Source organism: Dipteris shenzhenensis, chromosome 13 (genome assembly GCF_047967505.1).
Source record: "Dipteris shenzhenensis isolate YYH24624 ecotype China chromosome 13, Dip_SZ_1.0, whole genome shotgun sequence".
In the NCBI taxonomy this organism is placed as follows: domain Eukaryota; kingdom Viridiplantae; phylum Streptophyta; class Polypodiopsida; order Gleicheniales; family Dipteridaceae; genus Dipteris; species Dipteris shenzhenensis.
The window spans coordinates 55,152,787-55,169,704 of NC_141608.1; the positions used below are offsets into that span (position 1 = coordinate 55,152,787).

The following is a 16,918-nucleotide window of genomic DNA, read 5'->3' on the forward strand; positions in this document are numbered from 1 at the left end:
TTCCCTCTATGTAAAAGCAATGTACGCCTTGAAGTGTATAGGATTTCATGGTTTTCCACGATAAGGTTTACAAAAAACAATGCTCTACCAACATGGAGGTAACGATTGCCTTTGCCAAGGCATATGCAAAGCAATTAAACCTAGTGTTATTGAGCAAGTCAAATCCATCGTGTTTGCACGGGTAGTATTTGCAAAGAAATATATGGAAGAGTTTGAGAAGAGTGGCTATTTTAATAGCCACTTCAGGAAGTGCAAGCTTGACAATGAAGGAACGAGTATGTTGCATAAGACACATGTCAAGAGGGAGACCATAGAGGATGAATCTCGACTATTTGATGACATTCTTGCCACATGGGGGCTGGCTTGAAGAAACCCCCATTTCTGCCAAACAATCTAGAAGGCATACAACATACATCAACTTTGAGCTTCGTATCAAGTAGGTTGTCGAGCTCCTAAACATGGGATCGAAGAAAGGAGCATGGTCCATCACCCAAAAATTCATGTCCATTACTGCCTCTTTTCCTTCACGAATCAAGCTAGAATCGGAATCCAACACAATTTGGCAATGATATCAACGTGCGGGTGTCTAGCAAAAATTAGTGATGAGAGCCCTGAAAAATCACAAAAATTATTTTTGTTTCTTAAAACCACTATGGCCATGCATAATGCCATGTGTGGCATCTAGAATGACAAGTTATTTTCATTTCTTTAACACTAAGGTGGCTAAAGCACTATGGCCATGCTTTTAACAAACGTCCATAAATATTATATAAATTTCAAGGGAAGGAAAAGAGCAAGTGAAAGTGAATAAAGATGGGCCAAAGCTTAAATATGTATGGGGACTTAAATCTCACATAAAAAGAAAATACTTCACTACACCTTAAATGTAAGGCATGTTTCACAAATGTTCAGACTTCACACCCATCCGACGACCAAGGCTAAAAAAACGAGGTGGATGTTAACTCACGCCATTTTTGCAGGCGAGTAGGAAGCGCGCGCGCGAGAGAGAGAGAGATGGTTGTCTTGAGATCACTGAGGATGACCGGCACTGATAACGCATTCCTTCCTTACAAGACCCGGCCACCCACTCAGCATGGGAGCCTCTGGTCCTCCTACTTCATGTGCGTGATGAGCTTGGAGCAGCAGCACGAGGAAGAAAAGAAAGAAGACCAGTGGCCTCCGTTTATGGCCCTTATCGATACCTTTAACTTTTCTGGTAAGTTTTCGTAACATGGATTGTGCTTGAAAAAGAACAGACGAGCGACGAGAATCATCCAGGCCACCGTCCATAAACATCATACGCATGCCAAAATTAGATCATATTGAACATCGCTTCATGAATCCTGGTCCGGAAACGTGCGGAATAAGCATAGGAGTGAATCCTGCCTATGCAAGTCAAAGCCAAAGGTCACGCATGATTACTCTTAATTCTCGGAGGCATAGATCACAGAGTAGTTTTTTCACACACAACATGCACATAACTGACGTTACATACGGCAGATCTCATAAGACCCTGTATATGCGAATTAGTTTGGATTATAAAAAAAACGAGCTGCACCTATTGCCACTTACAGGGCATGCCAACCATGAACTTTGATCTGTAGATCTTGGCCTGCAGGAGGCAAGAACCAGGACAACCGAGGACCAGGAGCAAGGAGCTGAAATCAGGACCAACTGGGCCTGGAACAGGTCGCCTGGGCAGCACGGGAGGCTGAACCTGGAAGCAGGAAGATTGGAGCGTTGAGAACTTAGGGCCTTCGCATTTTAGTCCCTTGTCTTCGCATTTCTTGTAGGGCCTTATCTACAGATGACTTCTGAGCCATACGTATAATATTGGTGGATTCTAGACTTTCGACCTTATCAATGAGAACCATAATGATTCTGTTAAGATTTGCAATGACTTCCGCTCTTTGCTTTGTGGTGCATTTGTCAAGTAGGTATTCACTGCATTATCCAGTGCTTGTTTCCCCCATACATCCTCTAAAGATCCTCGTGTAGGCATTATGCTTCAGCAATTTGCCAAGTATCCAATGCATTCATACTGTTTGGCATCTGTCATTTCCTCATCTAAGCTCATAGCAATTCCTGCATAGCATACATTGGTAAACAGTACTTGCTGCACCCAGTCAGCAATAGGCTATCTGGGGCAGCCTAAAAGGGGGAGGCCCGTCAAAACAAAGGGGAAGGAGCCTGCACAGAACTAAGAGAAAAGGGGAACAGTTTTGCTGTATGAAGTCTCTGAGAAGCCTCCTGTGTCAGACCGTAAAGTCCCATTGCAATTCCAGACAGCCATTTTCAATCTCGCAGTGCATCTAAACCAGGAGGCTGACACCGTCATAAACCCCCATCTGCTGACTCTTCTCGAGCTTTGCCCTCATCTGCTAGATCTTCCTGATCTTTGCCTCCCTTGTTGCTTGTCTTAACTCGGATTATGATTTTCCCATTTCTGTATACAGCCCATTTCCCTGCATTTCTGGCCTCCATGACTTCGGCCATGCCTTCCTTTTTATGCTCCTGTTGCATTAAAGTGAGATCATCATCTAGGTATATTTTTGTTCCTTTTAGACTGCCTCTCATACTCATAAGAGTGACTCTATTTGCTGCTGTTCTGAATTTAATGACAAGGGGTCTTTGGGACAGCTTCATTTTGCCAGTCCTCCAAGCTGAGTCACAGTTCTCTCAATGATTGGAGTATGTCATCTCAATAAATCTGCCATCAAATGCTGTAAGACATCCCCCATGTGAGACAGAGTTTTCTATATTTTTTTCTACGCCACATGTAAGTATTTGTGTTCTTTGGCATATATATATAGAGAGAGAGAGAGAGAGAGAGAGAGAGAGAGAGAGAGAGAGAGAGAGAGAGAGGTTCCAATAGGTGATAAGTATTCTTAAATTTCTAGGAGTCGGTGACAGTGCCAGGGAAGCGATTGAAACAGCTTGCAAGCAGTTGTGGTCTTGTATCATCTTGGAGTTCCAGAGGGGCAGGAGGTGTATCGGGCCGAGATGTGGAGCTAGTGAGATTGAGATGGTCAGGATGCTGGACAAGATAAGGGCTGAATATTCATCCTTCAAGCCAATGGACATTCATTTGTATCATGTCTTTGCAGAGTTTGACCCTGCACATGTAAATTTTCTCTGCACATGTAAATTTTCTTTTATATATATATATATATAGAGAGAGAGAGAGAGAGAGAGAGAGAGAGAGAATGATTTAGTAACATCTACAAAAGGCCAAAATGACCTATGAGACCTAGAAACATAAGAAAGTCTAGTTACAATCCACTTCGGGGTGCCCATGGCACAAAAACAGCATCACTAAACTACTTTCAGGTGATAGGGGTGCCCACTGCATCTCCTCTCCAGCTTACTAAAAAAAAAAATCTATGATCTATGCTCATCAGTGAGTGGCCTTTTGTATATCAGTGAGGCTTAGCTTTACAATCTCTGATTAATGACTTCAAAAGCCGTTGCGGGACTAGGAGGCAAAAAGCACAACCAAAAAATCAAGGAGTGCCCATGGCAACTCAATTGGAGATTATTTATCACATAGCAAAACACCATCTACATTCTAGATCCTATTGTAGGGTGGCCTTCATTACATCAGTTTAAGATGGAGAGTCTTTAGGCTTGGATATAAAATCCCTAATCATTGCTTCTACAGTCTGGTAGGCAGCCCATTTTCCTGCTTTTCTGGCTTCTTTGACTTTGCTGAGTTCCATGTTTCTTTGTTTGAGCTGAGTCGGAGTGTTCGATTGTGGCCGAGTCTGCCCAGAACCTTCAGAGATTTGACATAAATTCAGTATGCAGACCTTTGTATGAATGTATGCTCTTGTGCGCTTGTGTGTCTGAGAGTATATATTGATACAAAGTTCTCCCTCTACGCCTTTTCAGTTCTCTCTCTACCTCTATCTCCTACCCCTTTCTCTATACCTTTCCTCTTCTCCCTCTTCTTTCTTCTCTATGTTCCCCTCTCCCTCAGCCATCCTTGGCTTTCCTCCCCTTTCCCTTGCACTCTTCATTGCACCTTGTGGAGGCATTCAACCACCCATTTGCTTGAATATTGGCCTTGATAAGATCTCAGTTCAGTTGCAGCTTTGCTTGCATTTAGAGTTATTTCTTTCTCTTTTGCTTGCTCTGGGGATCTTCTTTTCAGGTTGCCTGTGTCGATCAGGGAAGAGTAAGAAAGATCCTTATGCATGTATTCCCTATGAGAAGGAACTATTGTGATGCGTAAGAACACAAAAGTGCAAACGATCCCGATTCTGCAAGAGAGAAAAGGATCCTGATATGCCCGCAGTTGCACGACATAGTTTTGGGTACGGCAGTTCCAATCTGCCGATTAGCCAAAAAGAAATAAATTCAGTGGTGTATGGGGTCTGCGATGTGATTTCCGGCCAGATATGTTGACTGAAGACGGAATGTTTACGGAGCTATTGAATTCCACCCTCTAAAGAGAATCGTTGATAATCCTCACAGACGACATATGAAATTGGTACAGAGCAAAGATGGATTCGACTTGGGGCAAATAACCTCGTCATTGTTGGTTTTAACGGATTTTCCCATTAGATAAGGCAAGTTCACAAATTTGTGACGTTTGGGATAATTGTCAGCATATGCGATTGTGTACGCAGCTGAAGATGATGTCGTCTGTAATTGGCATGTGGAATCATCTGTTTGATAATCACGTTACTCTTGCTGCATAGAAACTAATAGAGTGGCACCCATGATGTCAAGATTGAGATATTCATAAAAGAACAAAACTAAATTGAGAACTTTTTGGAAAAGAGCTACAGGCTTCGGATCCATAGGCATATCAAGTTCACATTTTTTTTTCTTGACTTCTGCCTACAACAGTTTGTTGAATACGCTGGGGAATTTAAGCCAATGTAAGCGAGAACGGAATAGTCCATGTCGACAAGCAGTTTGTGCAAGTATGCCTTATATAGTAAAGTTGGATCTCAGACTGAAAGAGGAGACAAAATGAGTTCCATAAGAGACAAGAGTTAATTGCAAGCCACAAATTTTAGAGAGCAACCAAGAATTAGCATTTTCGAGATCAAAAGACGCGATTTGGGTATCGCCCCTATAAATCAGCTAAAGCCGTAAATACTACATGAAATTGCTGAAGGGAGCATTACTATATGAATTAACGAATACAGAAGGGTAGCTGCACCAAAAAGAAAGAAAAAAGAAAATTTTGCTTGAGAGTAGCATAGGTGGTTCCTTGATCTATCATGTTAGAACATAAACAAAGACAATTTCTGGACAGATCAAATTGTGCATACGTTCCTACAATATTGAGAAAGGTGTAGACAATTACCAAGTTGTAAAGCACAGTTTATGCCTCTAATGGTGGACAGAGAAGTCTGTTGAGACTGCCATCTCCAGGGTAGACTGGCCGACCAGCTCCCACGCAGCAGGGGGGCCAGAGGGGGTAGGCTGGCCGACCAGCCCTTGGCCGACCAGGTCCTGGCCGACCAGCCTCTGGCTGACCAGCTGGTCGGCCCAGTTGGCTGACCGACCAGGCTGGTCGGTCTAGGCTAACTGACCGACCCTCCTGGCCTTCCCTATATAAGGGCCCTCCCCCCTTCCTCATTTTAACCACTCCCTCCAGCAGCTCCTCAAGGCTCCAGTCTTCAAGCCTGCTCCTGGCAGTCCCTACCTGAGCCCCCCTCAGCTGCCCTGTTGGATGCCCACGCTCCCTCAGCAGATCCCTCCTCTTTCCGGGCTCCTGCCTCCTTGCTCCAGGCTTCTTCAGTCCCCTCGTTCCAAGGTTCCTGCCTCTTCGCCCCAGGCTCCTTCAGCCTCCTCATTTCTAGGCTCCTGCCTCCTCGGTTCAGGCTCCTCTAGCCTCCTCGCTCCCAGGCCCCTGCCTCCTCGCTTCAGGCTCCTCAAGCCTCCGTGCTCTCAGACTGCAGCCTCCTTGTGCCCTTTCCTCTGCTTCAGTTCAGCCCCTTCTGCAGCCTCCTTGTGCCCCCTTCCTCTGCTTCAGTGCAGCCCCTTCAGCAGCTCCTGTTTCTCATCCTGTTCAGGATACTTTGTATTTCAGTTGCTGCCCTGGTTTATGGGCTGAGTTACAGCAGATCTGTTTGTGGCACATCTTGTTGTCTCTAGTGTTCTCTGTGTGGTTCTGTAGCTTCAGTTTGTTTGCATCTTCCGCTGCCATTTTAATATGGTATCAGAGCACCAGAATACTCTCTGATCTTGGCGCTCCTGTATTGATGAAGTTGAAGAAGCTTGTCGGCAACTCTCTTTCCTGCTGACTACAGAGCTCTCTTCTTCCCCTATATTTTTTTTTTTGCTGCCTGTCGGCAGCCCCGTTCTAGATTTCGATCTGCTCACCAGCCCCGTTCTCTTCAGCCCTTGGTTGCTGTCCACTCCCTGGTTTCAGTCATGGCTGATGAAACAAAGGATTCTGCTCCGGATCTTCGCGTTCCCCCTATGTCCAGTTTCTTTCAAGAGTCTGACAAGCCTGTACGCATCCCCACTCTTCCTACATTTCCAGATGCTCGGCAGTTAGATGGGGCCAACTATTCCCTTTGGAAAATTCAGATGGCGTCTGTATTGGAATCTTATGATCTTGCCGAGTTTGTTGATCCCGGGATCCCTCGTCCGTCTCCTGAGGAGGATCCACATGCTTCTCTTATCTGGGACAAATTGAATGCTCGTGTACGCTCGTTCATCTTTCTCAATTGTCAACCTGGGGTTCTCAATCATATCAAGCACTTTACTTCTGCACGCTCTATTTGGGAATTCCTTGATGGCATGTACCTTCGCGTCACTCCCATGAAACGTATCTCCTTGGAAGTTCAGCTTCGCCACCTCGATCCGGCTACTTCCCCTTCCATACGGGACCACATCAATAAAATGCAGAGCATGCATCAGGACATCCTCCATGCAGGCAAGGCTATCTCCTCCGAAGATATGGCTATTACTCTCTTATCTCATGTTATTACTGACAGTCGATATGCAGCATTCTATTCTTCTCTTATTACCTCTGGCCGCCTCAGCACCATCACTTGGGAGGAACTTGTCCCCATGATGATGGATCAGGAGGAACAGTTCATTAAAACCTCTGATGGTTCTTCTGAGGCTCTTGTGGCCCACCGTCCCAAACCTCGATCCAAGAATGCCCCGTCCTCTGCCACTAACTCATTTTCTTCAGATCCCTCCAGTGACCGTCCTGCTCCCAAAGGTAACTGCAATCACTGTGGCACTCCTGGCCATTATTGGCGCAATTGTCCCTACCGCAAACACAAACGAGCTGACGCACCCATGGCCGCTGCGGCTGATGCTTCCCTTACCCCCACTCCTGCATTTGTTCACCTTGAGCTCTTGAATTCGGGACCCCTTCCTGCAGTAGAGTCATTGGCTCTCCATAGTTCCGATGCTCGTGAATGGATCGTTGATAGTGGGGCCTCTCGGCATATGACCCCCTCCTCCTCGCTGCTCCAGGATCTCACCCCTCATTCTGGTCGGGTCTGCATCGGCGACAAGCACTCTATTCCTGCTCATTCAGAGGGCTCTCTTGATATTATTCCTGATGGCAAAGGGGGTAAACACTCCTCTCGTGTTCTTTATGTTCCGTCTCTCGGCTTTCATCTCCTTTCGGTTCATCAGATTTGTCAAAACAATATGAAGGTTGAGTTTGAAGCGGCCTCTGTTACCATCCGCGATCGTGCTACTGGACAGCCGGTTTGGACCGGCCATTCTACTAATGGTATCTACAAGCTTGTCGCCCTTCCCTCCCTTACAGGCACCTCTCTTGGCGACCTTTGGCACTATCGGTTTGGTCATCTACACATTGATGCTCTCCATCGTGCTTTCCGTGATCAGCTTGTCATCGGCCTCCCTAACGTTGGCACTCGCCAAGGTCTCTGTCCCTCTTGTATATTGGGCAAACAACATCGCGAGCCGTTCGCCCATCATGCCTCTCGCCGTGCCACCGTTCCGCTTGGTCTTGTTCACCTCGACCTATGTGGCCCTATGCAGATTATGTCACTGGGGGGAGCCTCGTACTACATGCTCCTGGTTGATGACTTCAGTCGCTATTCTTGGATCTATTTTCTTTCCCACAAGGATCTGGCTTTCAGTCGTTTCCAGACCTGGCTGGCCCTGGTCGAAAAAGAATCCAACCACTCGCTCAAAATTCTTCGTGCTGATAAGGGTGGTGAGTTCACCTCTCTCGAGTTTGATCGGTTCTTGAGTAGTCATGGTGTCAAACGGGAATTTGCCAACACAGGTACCCCTTCTGATAATGGCGTGGTTGAACGTAAACATCGTACCGGCGGTGAAATGGCTCGGACCATGCTGACTCACAGTCAACTCCCTCAGTCCCTCTGGGCCGAGGCCATGATGACCGCGATCCATACTCTTAACCGCTCTCCGACATCAGCAGTTCCAGGCATGACCCCTTATCAGGCTTACTATGGATCTAAGCCCGATGTTTCCCATTTTCGGGTATTTGGCTGTGATGCTTATGTTCATATTCCTAAATCTGATCGTGGAAAGCTTGATCCTAAGTCCCACAAGCTCTTATTCGTAGGCTACAACTCCGTCTCCACTGGATATCGCCTATATGATTCTCGCCGCCGCATTATCTCCGTGAGCAGGGATGTCCTTTTCGACGAGCAGGTCCTTCCGCCATCCTCCGACTCTCCTCCTGTTCTTGGAGATCCGTCCGATGCCCCGAAGCCCTCGATCCCTCCACCTGCCTCGTCCCCCGTTACATCACCTCCTATTCTCTCTCCTCCGCCTCCTTCTCCGGCTCCACCCTCGTCTGCTCCTCCTTTGGAACCCCGCTCGGTACGTGTTCCGCGATGGCTCATTGATACTCTCCGCTCCTCCGGTCTTGAGGACCCCTACTCCGAACCACACCCTGATGATGGGCCTCGACGCTCTCATCGCCACCCCCCACCGTCCTCTTCTGATCCCCTCCATGTCAATTACGCCCTTATGTCTCGCATCCTCGCCACTCGCGAGCCCACTACCGTTCCTCAGGCTCTGGCCCAGCCTCATTGGAAACAGGCTATGGAAGCGGAAATTCATGCTCTTCTTCGGAACCATACCTGGGACCTTGTTCCTCGTCCCTCACACCGTTCCGTAATCGGTGTCCGGTGGATATTCAAAACAAAGTACGCCTCTGATGGTTCTGTCGACAAGTATAAAGCTCGGCTGGTGGCTAAAGGCTATGCCCAACGACCCGGCATCGACTATGGGGAGACCTTTGCACCTACCGCCCGGATGAGCACCATCCGAACGATCCTTGCTCTTGCAGCCCACCATCAGTGGCCCATTTTTCAAATGGACGTCAAATCTGCGTTTTTGAATGGTGATCTTCAAGAAGAGGTATATGTGGATCAGCCACCCGGCTTCATTAATTCTCGTTCTCCTTCCATGGTCTGTCGCCTTCGCAAAGCCCTCTACGGTCTCAAGCAAGCTCCTAGGGCCTGGAATCAGCGTATTGATACCTTCTTCTGCCGCCAAGGGCTTCATCGCTCTCTGGCTGATCCCAATCTTTATCTCTTTCATGAAGGACAGCTTCATACCTTCATCATTCTTTATGTGGATGATCTAATCCTGGGAGTCATACCAATCATGTCCTTGCCATTAAAGTTGCTCTTCAAACTGAATTTGAGATGACGGACATGGGCCTCCTCCATTTTTTCTTGGGTCTTGAGATTTGGCAGACCAAGAGGGGGTATTTTGTCTCTCAGCAGCGCTATGTTCACGAGCTCCTCGAAACTTTCCACATGGCTGACTGTCGGCCCATCACTTCTCCCATGGATCCCAACTCTAAACTCTCTGCTTCTGGGTCCACTGCTTATCCTGATGCCTCCCTCTATCGCCAGCTTGTTGGTTCTCTTATCTGGCTACTTAACACTCGACTGGATCTCGGCTTCTCTGTCGGCACCCTCAGTACCTTCATGCAAACCCCTTCGCTTTCTCATTGGCAGGCTGCTCGACGTCTCCTCCGCTATCTTCAGGGGACCTCTTCTTTCGGGCTCCTATATACTGCCGGTGGTTCCTCTCCTTCCCCGCTCACTCTCCAAGGTTGGAGTGACTCTGATTGGGCTGGTGACCCCGATTCTCGCCGCTCTACCACCGGCTATGTTTTCTCCTTTGGCTCTGCGGCTATCTCCTGGTCCAGTAAACGCCAACCCACGGTCGCCCTATCCTCCACCGAGGCTGAGTATCGTGCTATGTGTAGTGCCACCTGTGAGGCTGTGTGGCTTCGGCGCCTTCTTCTCGATTGTGGTTTTCAGCAACCCGCTCCCACCACACTTTTTTGTGACAATCAAAGCTGTATTGTCCTTGCTCGCAATCCGGTTTTCCATGCTCGGAAAAAACACATCGAAATTCAGTACCACTACACGCGAGAGAAGGTTCTTGACGGTACCATTTTGCTCCTCTTCAGCACCACTACCGACAACGTCGCCGACATTTTTACCAAACCTGTTTCCTCTCCCCTTCTCCAGTGTCATGCCAGCTCTCTGGGTCTTGTGCCACACCCTGGAGCTGAGAGGGGGTGTTGAGACTGCCATCTCCAGGGTAGACTGGCCGACCAGCTCCCACGCAGCAGGGGGGCCAGAGGGGGTAGGCTGGCCGACCAGCCCCTGGCCGACCAGGTCCTGGCCGACCAGCCTCTGGCCGACCAGGTCCTGGCCGACCAGCCTCTGGCCGACCAGCTGGTCGGCCCAGTTGGCTGACCGGCCAGGCTGGTCGGTCTAGGCTACCTGACCGACCCTCCTGGCCTTCCCTATATAAGGGCCCTCCCCCCTTCCTCATTTTAACCACTCCCTCCAGCAGCTCCTCAAGGCTCCAGTCTTCAAGCCTGCTCCTGGCAGTCCCTACCTGAGCCCCCCTCAGCTGCCCTGTTGGATGCCCACGCTCCCTCAGCAGATCCCTCCTCTTTCCGGGCTCCTGCCTCCTTGCTCCAGGCTTCTTCAGTCCCCTCGTTCCAAGGTTCCTGCCTCTTCGCCCCAGGCTCCTTCAGCCTCCTCATTTCTAGGCTCCTGCCTCCTCGGTTCAGGCTCCTCTAGCCTCCTCGCTCCCAGGCCCCTGCCTCCTCGCTTCAGGCTCCTCAAGCCTCCGTGCTCTCAGACTGCAGCCTCCTTGTGCCCTTTCCTCTGCTTCAGTTCAGCCCCTTCTGCAGCCTCCTTGTGCCCCCTTCCTCTCAGCAGCTCCTGTTTCTCATCCTGTTCAGGATACTTTCTATTTCAGTTGCTGCCCTGGTTTATGGGCTGAGTTACAGCAGATCTGTTTGTGGCACATCTTGTTGTCTCTAGTGTTCTCTGTGTGGTTCTGTAGCTTCAGTTTGTTTGCATCTTCCGCTGCCATTTTAATAAAGTCTACACTAATGCATGCTAATGCAAACAACAACAGGGGTAGTTGAAGAAATAAAAATCTAAAATAGAATGCATATGTTGATGGGATAGATGCAACTAGTATCCCTATTTAGTATATTGTTGAAAATTTGCAGACACAGTTTATGCGTAACTTGGGCGAAAATTTCACAAATGGAAATTTGAATGTCCGCTAATACGGCAAAAATATATCCCTAGATGAATTCAGGAACATGCCCAAACTCATCACATGAAAATTAAAAATTTTAAACAAGAAGTGCAATTTATAACTTCATGGTAGTCATCAAATCAATTATAAACCATCAACTCCATCATGCATAGTAGGGACTAGTTACCATGACATCCCCACTAACGTCATTAGCGCCCAGTAGTGGGTGTAGAACTCTGTATCAATATATGCTCTAACACACACACACGAGCATACATTCATACAAAAGTCTACATACTGAGTTTTTGACAAAGCTACGAAGGTTCTGGTCAGACTCAGCCATAATGAAGGCTAGCACTGAAGGGAGAAGGCTAATCAAACCATAGTCCAAACTTATTATTTCATTTTAGTCTCAACACGCCAATGTAAGCTCAATAAGTAAGGCATGGAAAAAGGCGCAATTAAATCATCATTGCATGATTTATGTTGCATCCTTGGACAAGCATCACTTGTGTCTACTATCTCCCAAAGGCTTGGTCTTACTTCCAATTTGCAGTGCTTATCTGAATTGAGAAGCTCTTAGTAATGGACCACGCCACCTTTATGTTGGTTAGACCTCAACCAAAAGTAACAATTTCATTCTATGAAAGAGACTAAATTCATCTATTGTCGAACATTTAACCCTCTTCTATGGCTCAACCATTGCTTGTTCATACAAAGAAGAGGGACTCCACATTTCATAAAACATACTTTAATGTAGTAGTAGCACATGCAAATCTTTTGTTTACACCAATAATTATCTTAGATACCTCGAGCAAATTTGTCCACTGATCGTCGTCCCCATTGCACTCCTCATTCCTTTTCCAAATCATCAAGCCATCAATAACATTTTTCTAGTATATTTGGTATTTGGAAGTTTTATGTTAAGGAGAGTGGTTGTGTGTAGTTGGCTTGTAGACAATGAAAATCTGGCTATTGTTTGCTTGTGGCTATTCTGGAGTTGCTCTAGCCTCCAGCCCGTGACATTGCTTAGGAAGATGATGATGTTGCCTTGCCCACGCCAAAGCTCTCACATCAATGTGACATACACGGAGGTCAAACAAGAGAGGTGAACAAGAGCAGTTTGAGAATGGAGATGTGAAAGATGATCTAGTTCCACCTTTGAAAATAAGTATACTTTCAAAACAAGATGTGTTCATTTCTCCGACATCTATTGATGCTTCACAATACAATCCTACAAATCAGCAATCCCATAGGCACTGATAATGGGAAAAGAGAAACAAGCTGGCTTTAAAAAAAACCAGCATGTTCCAAGAGAACTCAGCTCACATCCCAGGGAACTCCCCATTGCCCACATGCGTGCACACAACATAAACATATACTGGTGGGTCATTCCAATTCCATTGAACAAGGTCAAATCCCTTTGACCAAGATCAATGTCTCTTGACCGAAGTCAATACTGGGTTCTCAGGTGACCGAAGCCAATCACACAACTATCTTGAGGGCACTTTTGAGACTACAACGTTACGTGTTGGTGGGTGAGATTTTGAACTTAAGACGGGTGTGCACTCGTGTCGGATTTTTTTTGGGCGTAATGATTGCCACACTTGTGCAATAATGGCATACAATTTGTTAAAATTCTTAGTTCTAAACACGACCGAGCTCGACACATGTCATTAGATGCATTTACTCCATGAGCATCCATGTCACAACCACTATGTATTTTGTCAAAAGCCTCCTTGTTCTGAACTCCACAGAGCTCTTCACCTATTAATACATGAACACCAGAGAGGTTGACACACGTCGCTACATGCATTTTGTTATTCTCATGCCAACTCTTTAAGCACCATCACCTAGTCTAACCCTTGGGCCGGTTCCCGTATTCTCCCGAGTTTTTGGAATTGCTACTGCCAATCCACTGGGCCGGCAGATTCGTTTAATATAATCTGGTTCCTTGGACTTAATCCACTGGGGTCCGATTCCCCTTCACTTGGATTCCTCCAAGTTCCTTTAGGACAAAGTCAGTGCTTTGACTAAGTCCTTTCACAAAATCTTTGGTTGATTAAATAAATTCTTAATTAACAACTACCTGGGTCTCTAATCCTGAGTCAAGTCCCTGACTGGAATCTGCCCATCTTTGACCATTAAATAATGCATTGATTCAAATCAAACTTTGATCAACTTTATTAATCCAATGATTAATTATAAGTGGTGACATCCCCTCGGCTTCTAATCTGTTGTCCTCAACAAGCTTCCTTATAGATGTCCAAGATCTCTAGATGGTCAGACAACATGTCTGCATCCATCCACTTGGCATGTAATGCCGAATAGTTCTAAAATTTTACAAGGTATCTGTAAAATTTCCTGCCTTGGGGGCCCTTATGTACAGTATGGTACACAATTTGTTTTGGTTGGAGGATCTCCTCCAAATCTTCCACCACTGGTGGCTCTTCCAGAACTGGTTCCATTGGTTTTGGTCCTGGTACTTCTTGAGAAGACTCACATGAAAGGCATTGTGAATCCTCCAGCGATCTAGCAACTCCAATCGGAAGGATACTGGATTTATCTCATGTATGACTTTGAATGGCCCATAGTACCCGGGGAATAGTTTAGCATACGCCTTTTCTTTACCCTTCATCTTGCGGAGCCTTGTCTTCTCAAACCTTAGAAGTACCCACTCTCCAACTTTGAGGTCAAGCTGCCTTCTATGTTTATCTGCAGCTTCCTTTTGCTTTAACTGAGACCTCTCTATGGCTGTCCGTACCTGGCTGAAAGCTGTCTCGAGATCTCTGACATACTCATCAGCTGCAAAAATCTCATCCTTTGTCCGAAGGATTGGGGGTAAAATAACTTTTCCTTAGATGACCTCAAATGGAGCTTTTCTTGTGGAGCTAGGCATTGTATTATTATAGGCAAACTCCACCAATGGGAGATACTTTTCCCACTTAGTTTTTGCTCAGCCACGTAACATTTAAGCAAATCCAATATAGTGGAATTTGCTATCTCACTTTGACCATCTGTTTGAGGATGAAATGAAGAAGAAGAATTCAACTTCGTCCCCAAGTTGTCAAACAAAACTCTCTAGAATAGGCTGGTCAGACTTTGGTGATCCGTCTTAACAACAAAATCAGCTCCCAAAAGGTCACGTTTCCAATTGGTGAGACCATGGATCACAGCCAATAATTCTTTTTCATAGACCCCTAGATGTAATTCCGCATCACGGGGCCTTCTGCTGTCGTATGCTACCACATGCCCATCCTACTGGAGCACTGCTCCAATGCTGTCTCCGCATGCATCACATTCAACAACAAAGGCCTTGTATAGATCAGGAACCACTAAAATGGACATCCTGAGCTATAATTGGGGCCTCCTCTTGGGCAAATAGATGCTGCAACCGAGGATCTTTCCTGAAGGCCTCCATTTGTTGCATCATTTCCCTGATAGTTTATGTCTAAAGCACCAATCCAAGATTGGCCTTCGAGTGCCAGTTCCAAGAAGGGGGCTTTACACTCGGAGAGAGAGAGACCACTTCAAGAGGGAGGAAAGGGGGATTGGGAAATGGGGCAATGCTGCATGAGAGGACTCCAATGGGGAAGAAGGGAGGTGGGGATATGGGTGATGTATGCACAAGGGAGGAGAGACAAAGCGGGAGAGTATAACCACACTAATAGGTCCCCTGCATTAAGTTTATGGTGTGGTATAGATAGAGCATATGTCGCTTAAGTGTTGAATGGGACGTAGCAAGTTAGTTTAATTGAGGCATGGAATTAATTTCAAGCCTGTCATTATAGTGTTGTTTTCTTAGAGATCTCCAATGACTGCTCTAGGTTTGATATAGGTCGTGCAATTCAAAAACTTAGCGATGTTGTAAAGAGGCAACTTTACTTTTTTTTGATATTCATGCTTAGCTGTATCTGTTACGAATATTACATGTTCTTGTCAATGTCATATTCGATTGGCTTCTTTGAAGTAAGTAGAAAGTCTTCTATTTCCAACGATTCCAGCTATCATGCTTTCACATTGCAAAACTGATTGATCAGTCGTAAACTAAGCATTCTCTATTGTTGATTAATGCAATATATGGTGCATTGAATTTGTGAATCTCAAACATCCTATGTGTAATTTGGTTTCTCCAAGTAAAGATGATTGGTAGTAGTAAAGAGAAAGTTCTTTGTGCACTTTTTGTTTTATTAGCATTAATACTTAGTAAGTCGATCATAAACTTTAGTGAAAATTATTAAGAGTATGTGATTAAAAGTTGATTATTTTGCTTATCAGGCACAGATAATTCAAGTTGGCTGGTTCGACAAAGAGAAGGGGTTTTGGTACCTGCTAAGAGAACCCAAGTTCTTGTCTTTGTGTGTACCTTCTATCCCAACGCCTCAGGATGACACACACACACACACGCAGAGAAGTAGACGTATATTATTGTCCATAGGGGGCAACAGACCCATGGGACGAGAGAGAGAGAGAGAGAGAGAGAGAGAGAGAGAGAGAGAGAGAGATTACTAAAATTTTAGGAGACCGTGAAGGTCTATAAGATTAAAGGTGACTGATACAATGGACATGACGGTGGTGGTCTCAAAATGGACTATCGAGACCGTGTCTACCCAATATATATATATATATATATATATATGTATGTATGTATGATGGACGGTTGGTCTAGTCCTGATACTGATACTGATCTTGATGCAAAATACAAAATACAAAAAGTGTCTAGCAATCTCCAGATTGATCCGCAGATGATGTGGAAAAAAATGGTGCACCAGATTGATGGTACAAAAAAGGGGGGAGGGTAGGGCGCAAAGGCCAATCACAGTGGGGCCGTCGGGTGGGTCGAAAAGAATCTTGCGATGGCTGGTTGGTCTCTGACATCGTGCTGCCTGGTGGCGGTAGCACATCTGGGGCGATGGGGGGCCCTATGACGAATGTATGCAACGGTGACCCCAGTTGGGCGATCTGATATGAGAGAGAGAGAGAGAGAGAGAGAGAGAGAGAGAGAGAGAGAGAGAGAGAGTTTATCAAAGTCTACGGGAGACAAAAGGCCTATGAGACAATCTTGTACAATGCACTAGGTGGGTGTGGTCTCAAGATGGACCCACAATCCCGTAGCAAAAAAAAACAAGTAATATCACGAAGGATAGAACTATCCATGTACATCCATATGTCTATAAATCTATAAAAATATATCAATAGATAGCTAGATATCAATGATTCTCTGGTGTTGAACAGGGGTGCATAAAAGCCATGATGGAGGGCTGTCCTCTAGAAGTCTGTCGTCGCTAAAGTCGGCGGGAGATGACTCAGCGTCGAACTAGTGCCACAAAGACATTGGTCGGTCAGGTGTCGGAACTAGAGAAGAAAGCAGGTATATTAGTGCGCAGAAAAGTAAATCAGTCCG

General features: G+C 46.1%; 1 protein-coding gene across 1 annotated transcript in view; it reads left to right on the forward strand.

Moving 5' to 3' along the window:
• The first annotated feature begins 1,038 nt into the window (after positions 1 to 1,038).
• LOC147895609 (uncharacterized) overlaps positions 1,039 to 16,918 on the forward strand; it is a 57,310-nt gene continuing 41,430 nt past the window's right edge. The window contains exons 1-3 of the mRNA XM_087383483.1: positions 1,039 to 1,216; positions 2,901 to 3,124; positions 15,793 to 15,872. Coding sequence (XP_087239609.1) covers positions 1,039 to 1,216; positions 2,901 to 3,124; positions 15,793 to 15,872 — 482 coding nt within the window. The remainder of the gene's footprint in view (positions 1,217 to 2,900; positions 3,125 to 15,792; positions 15,873 to 16,918) is intronic.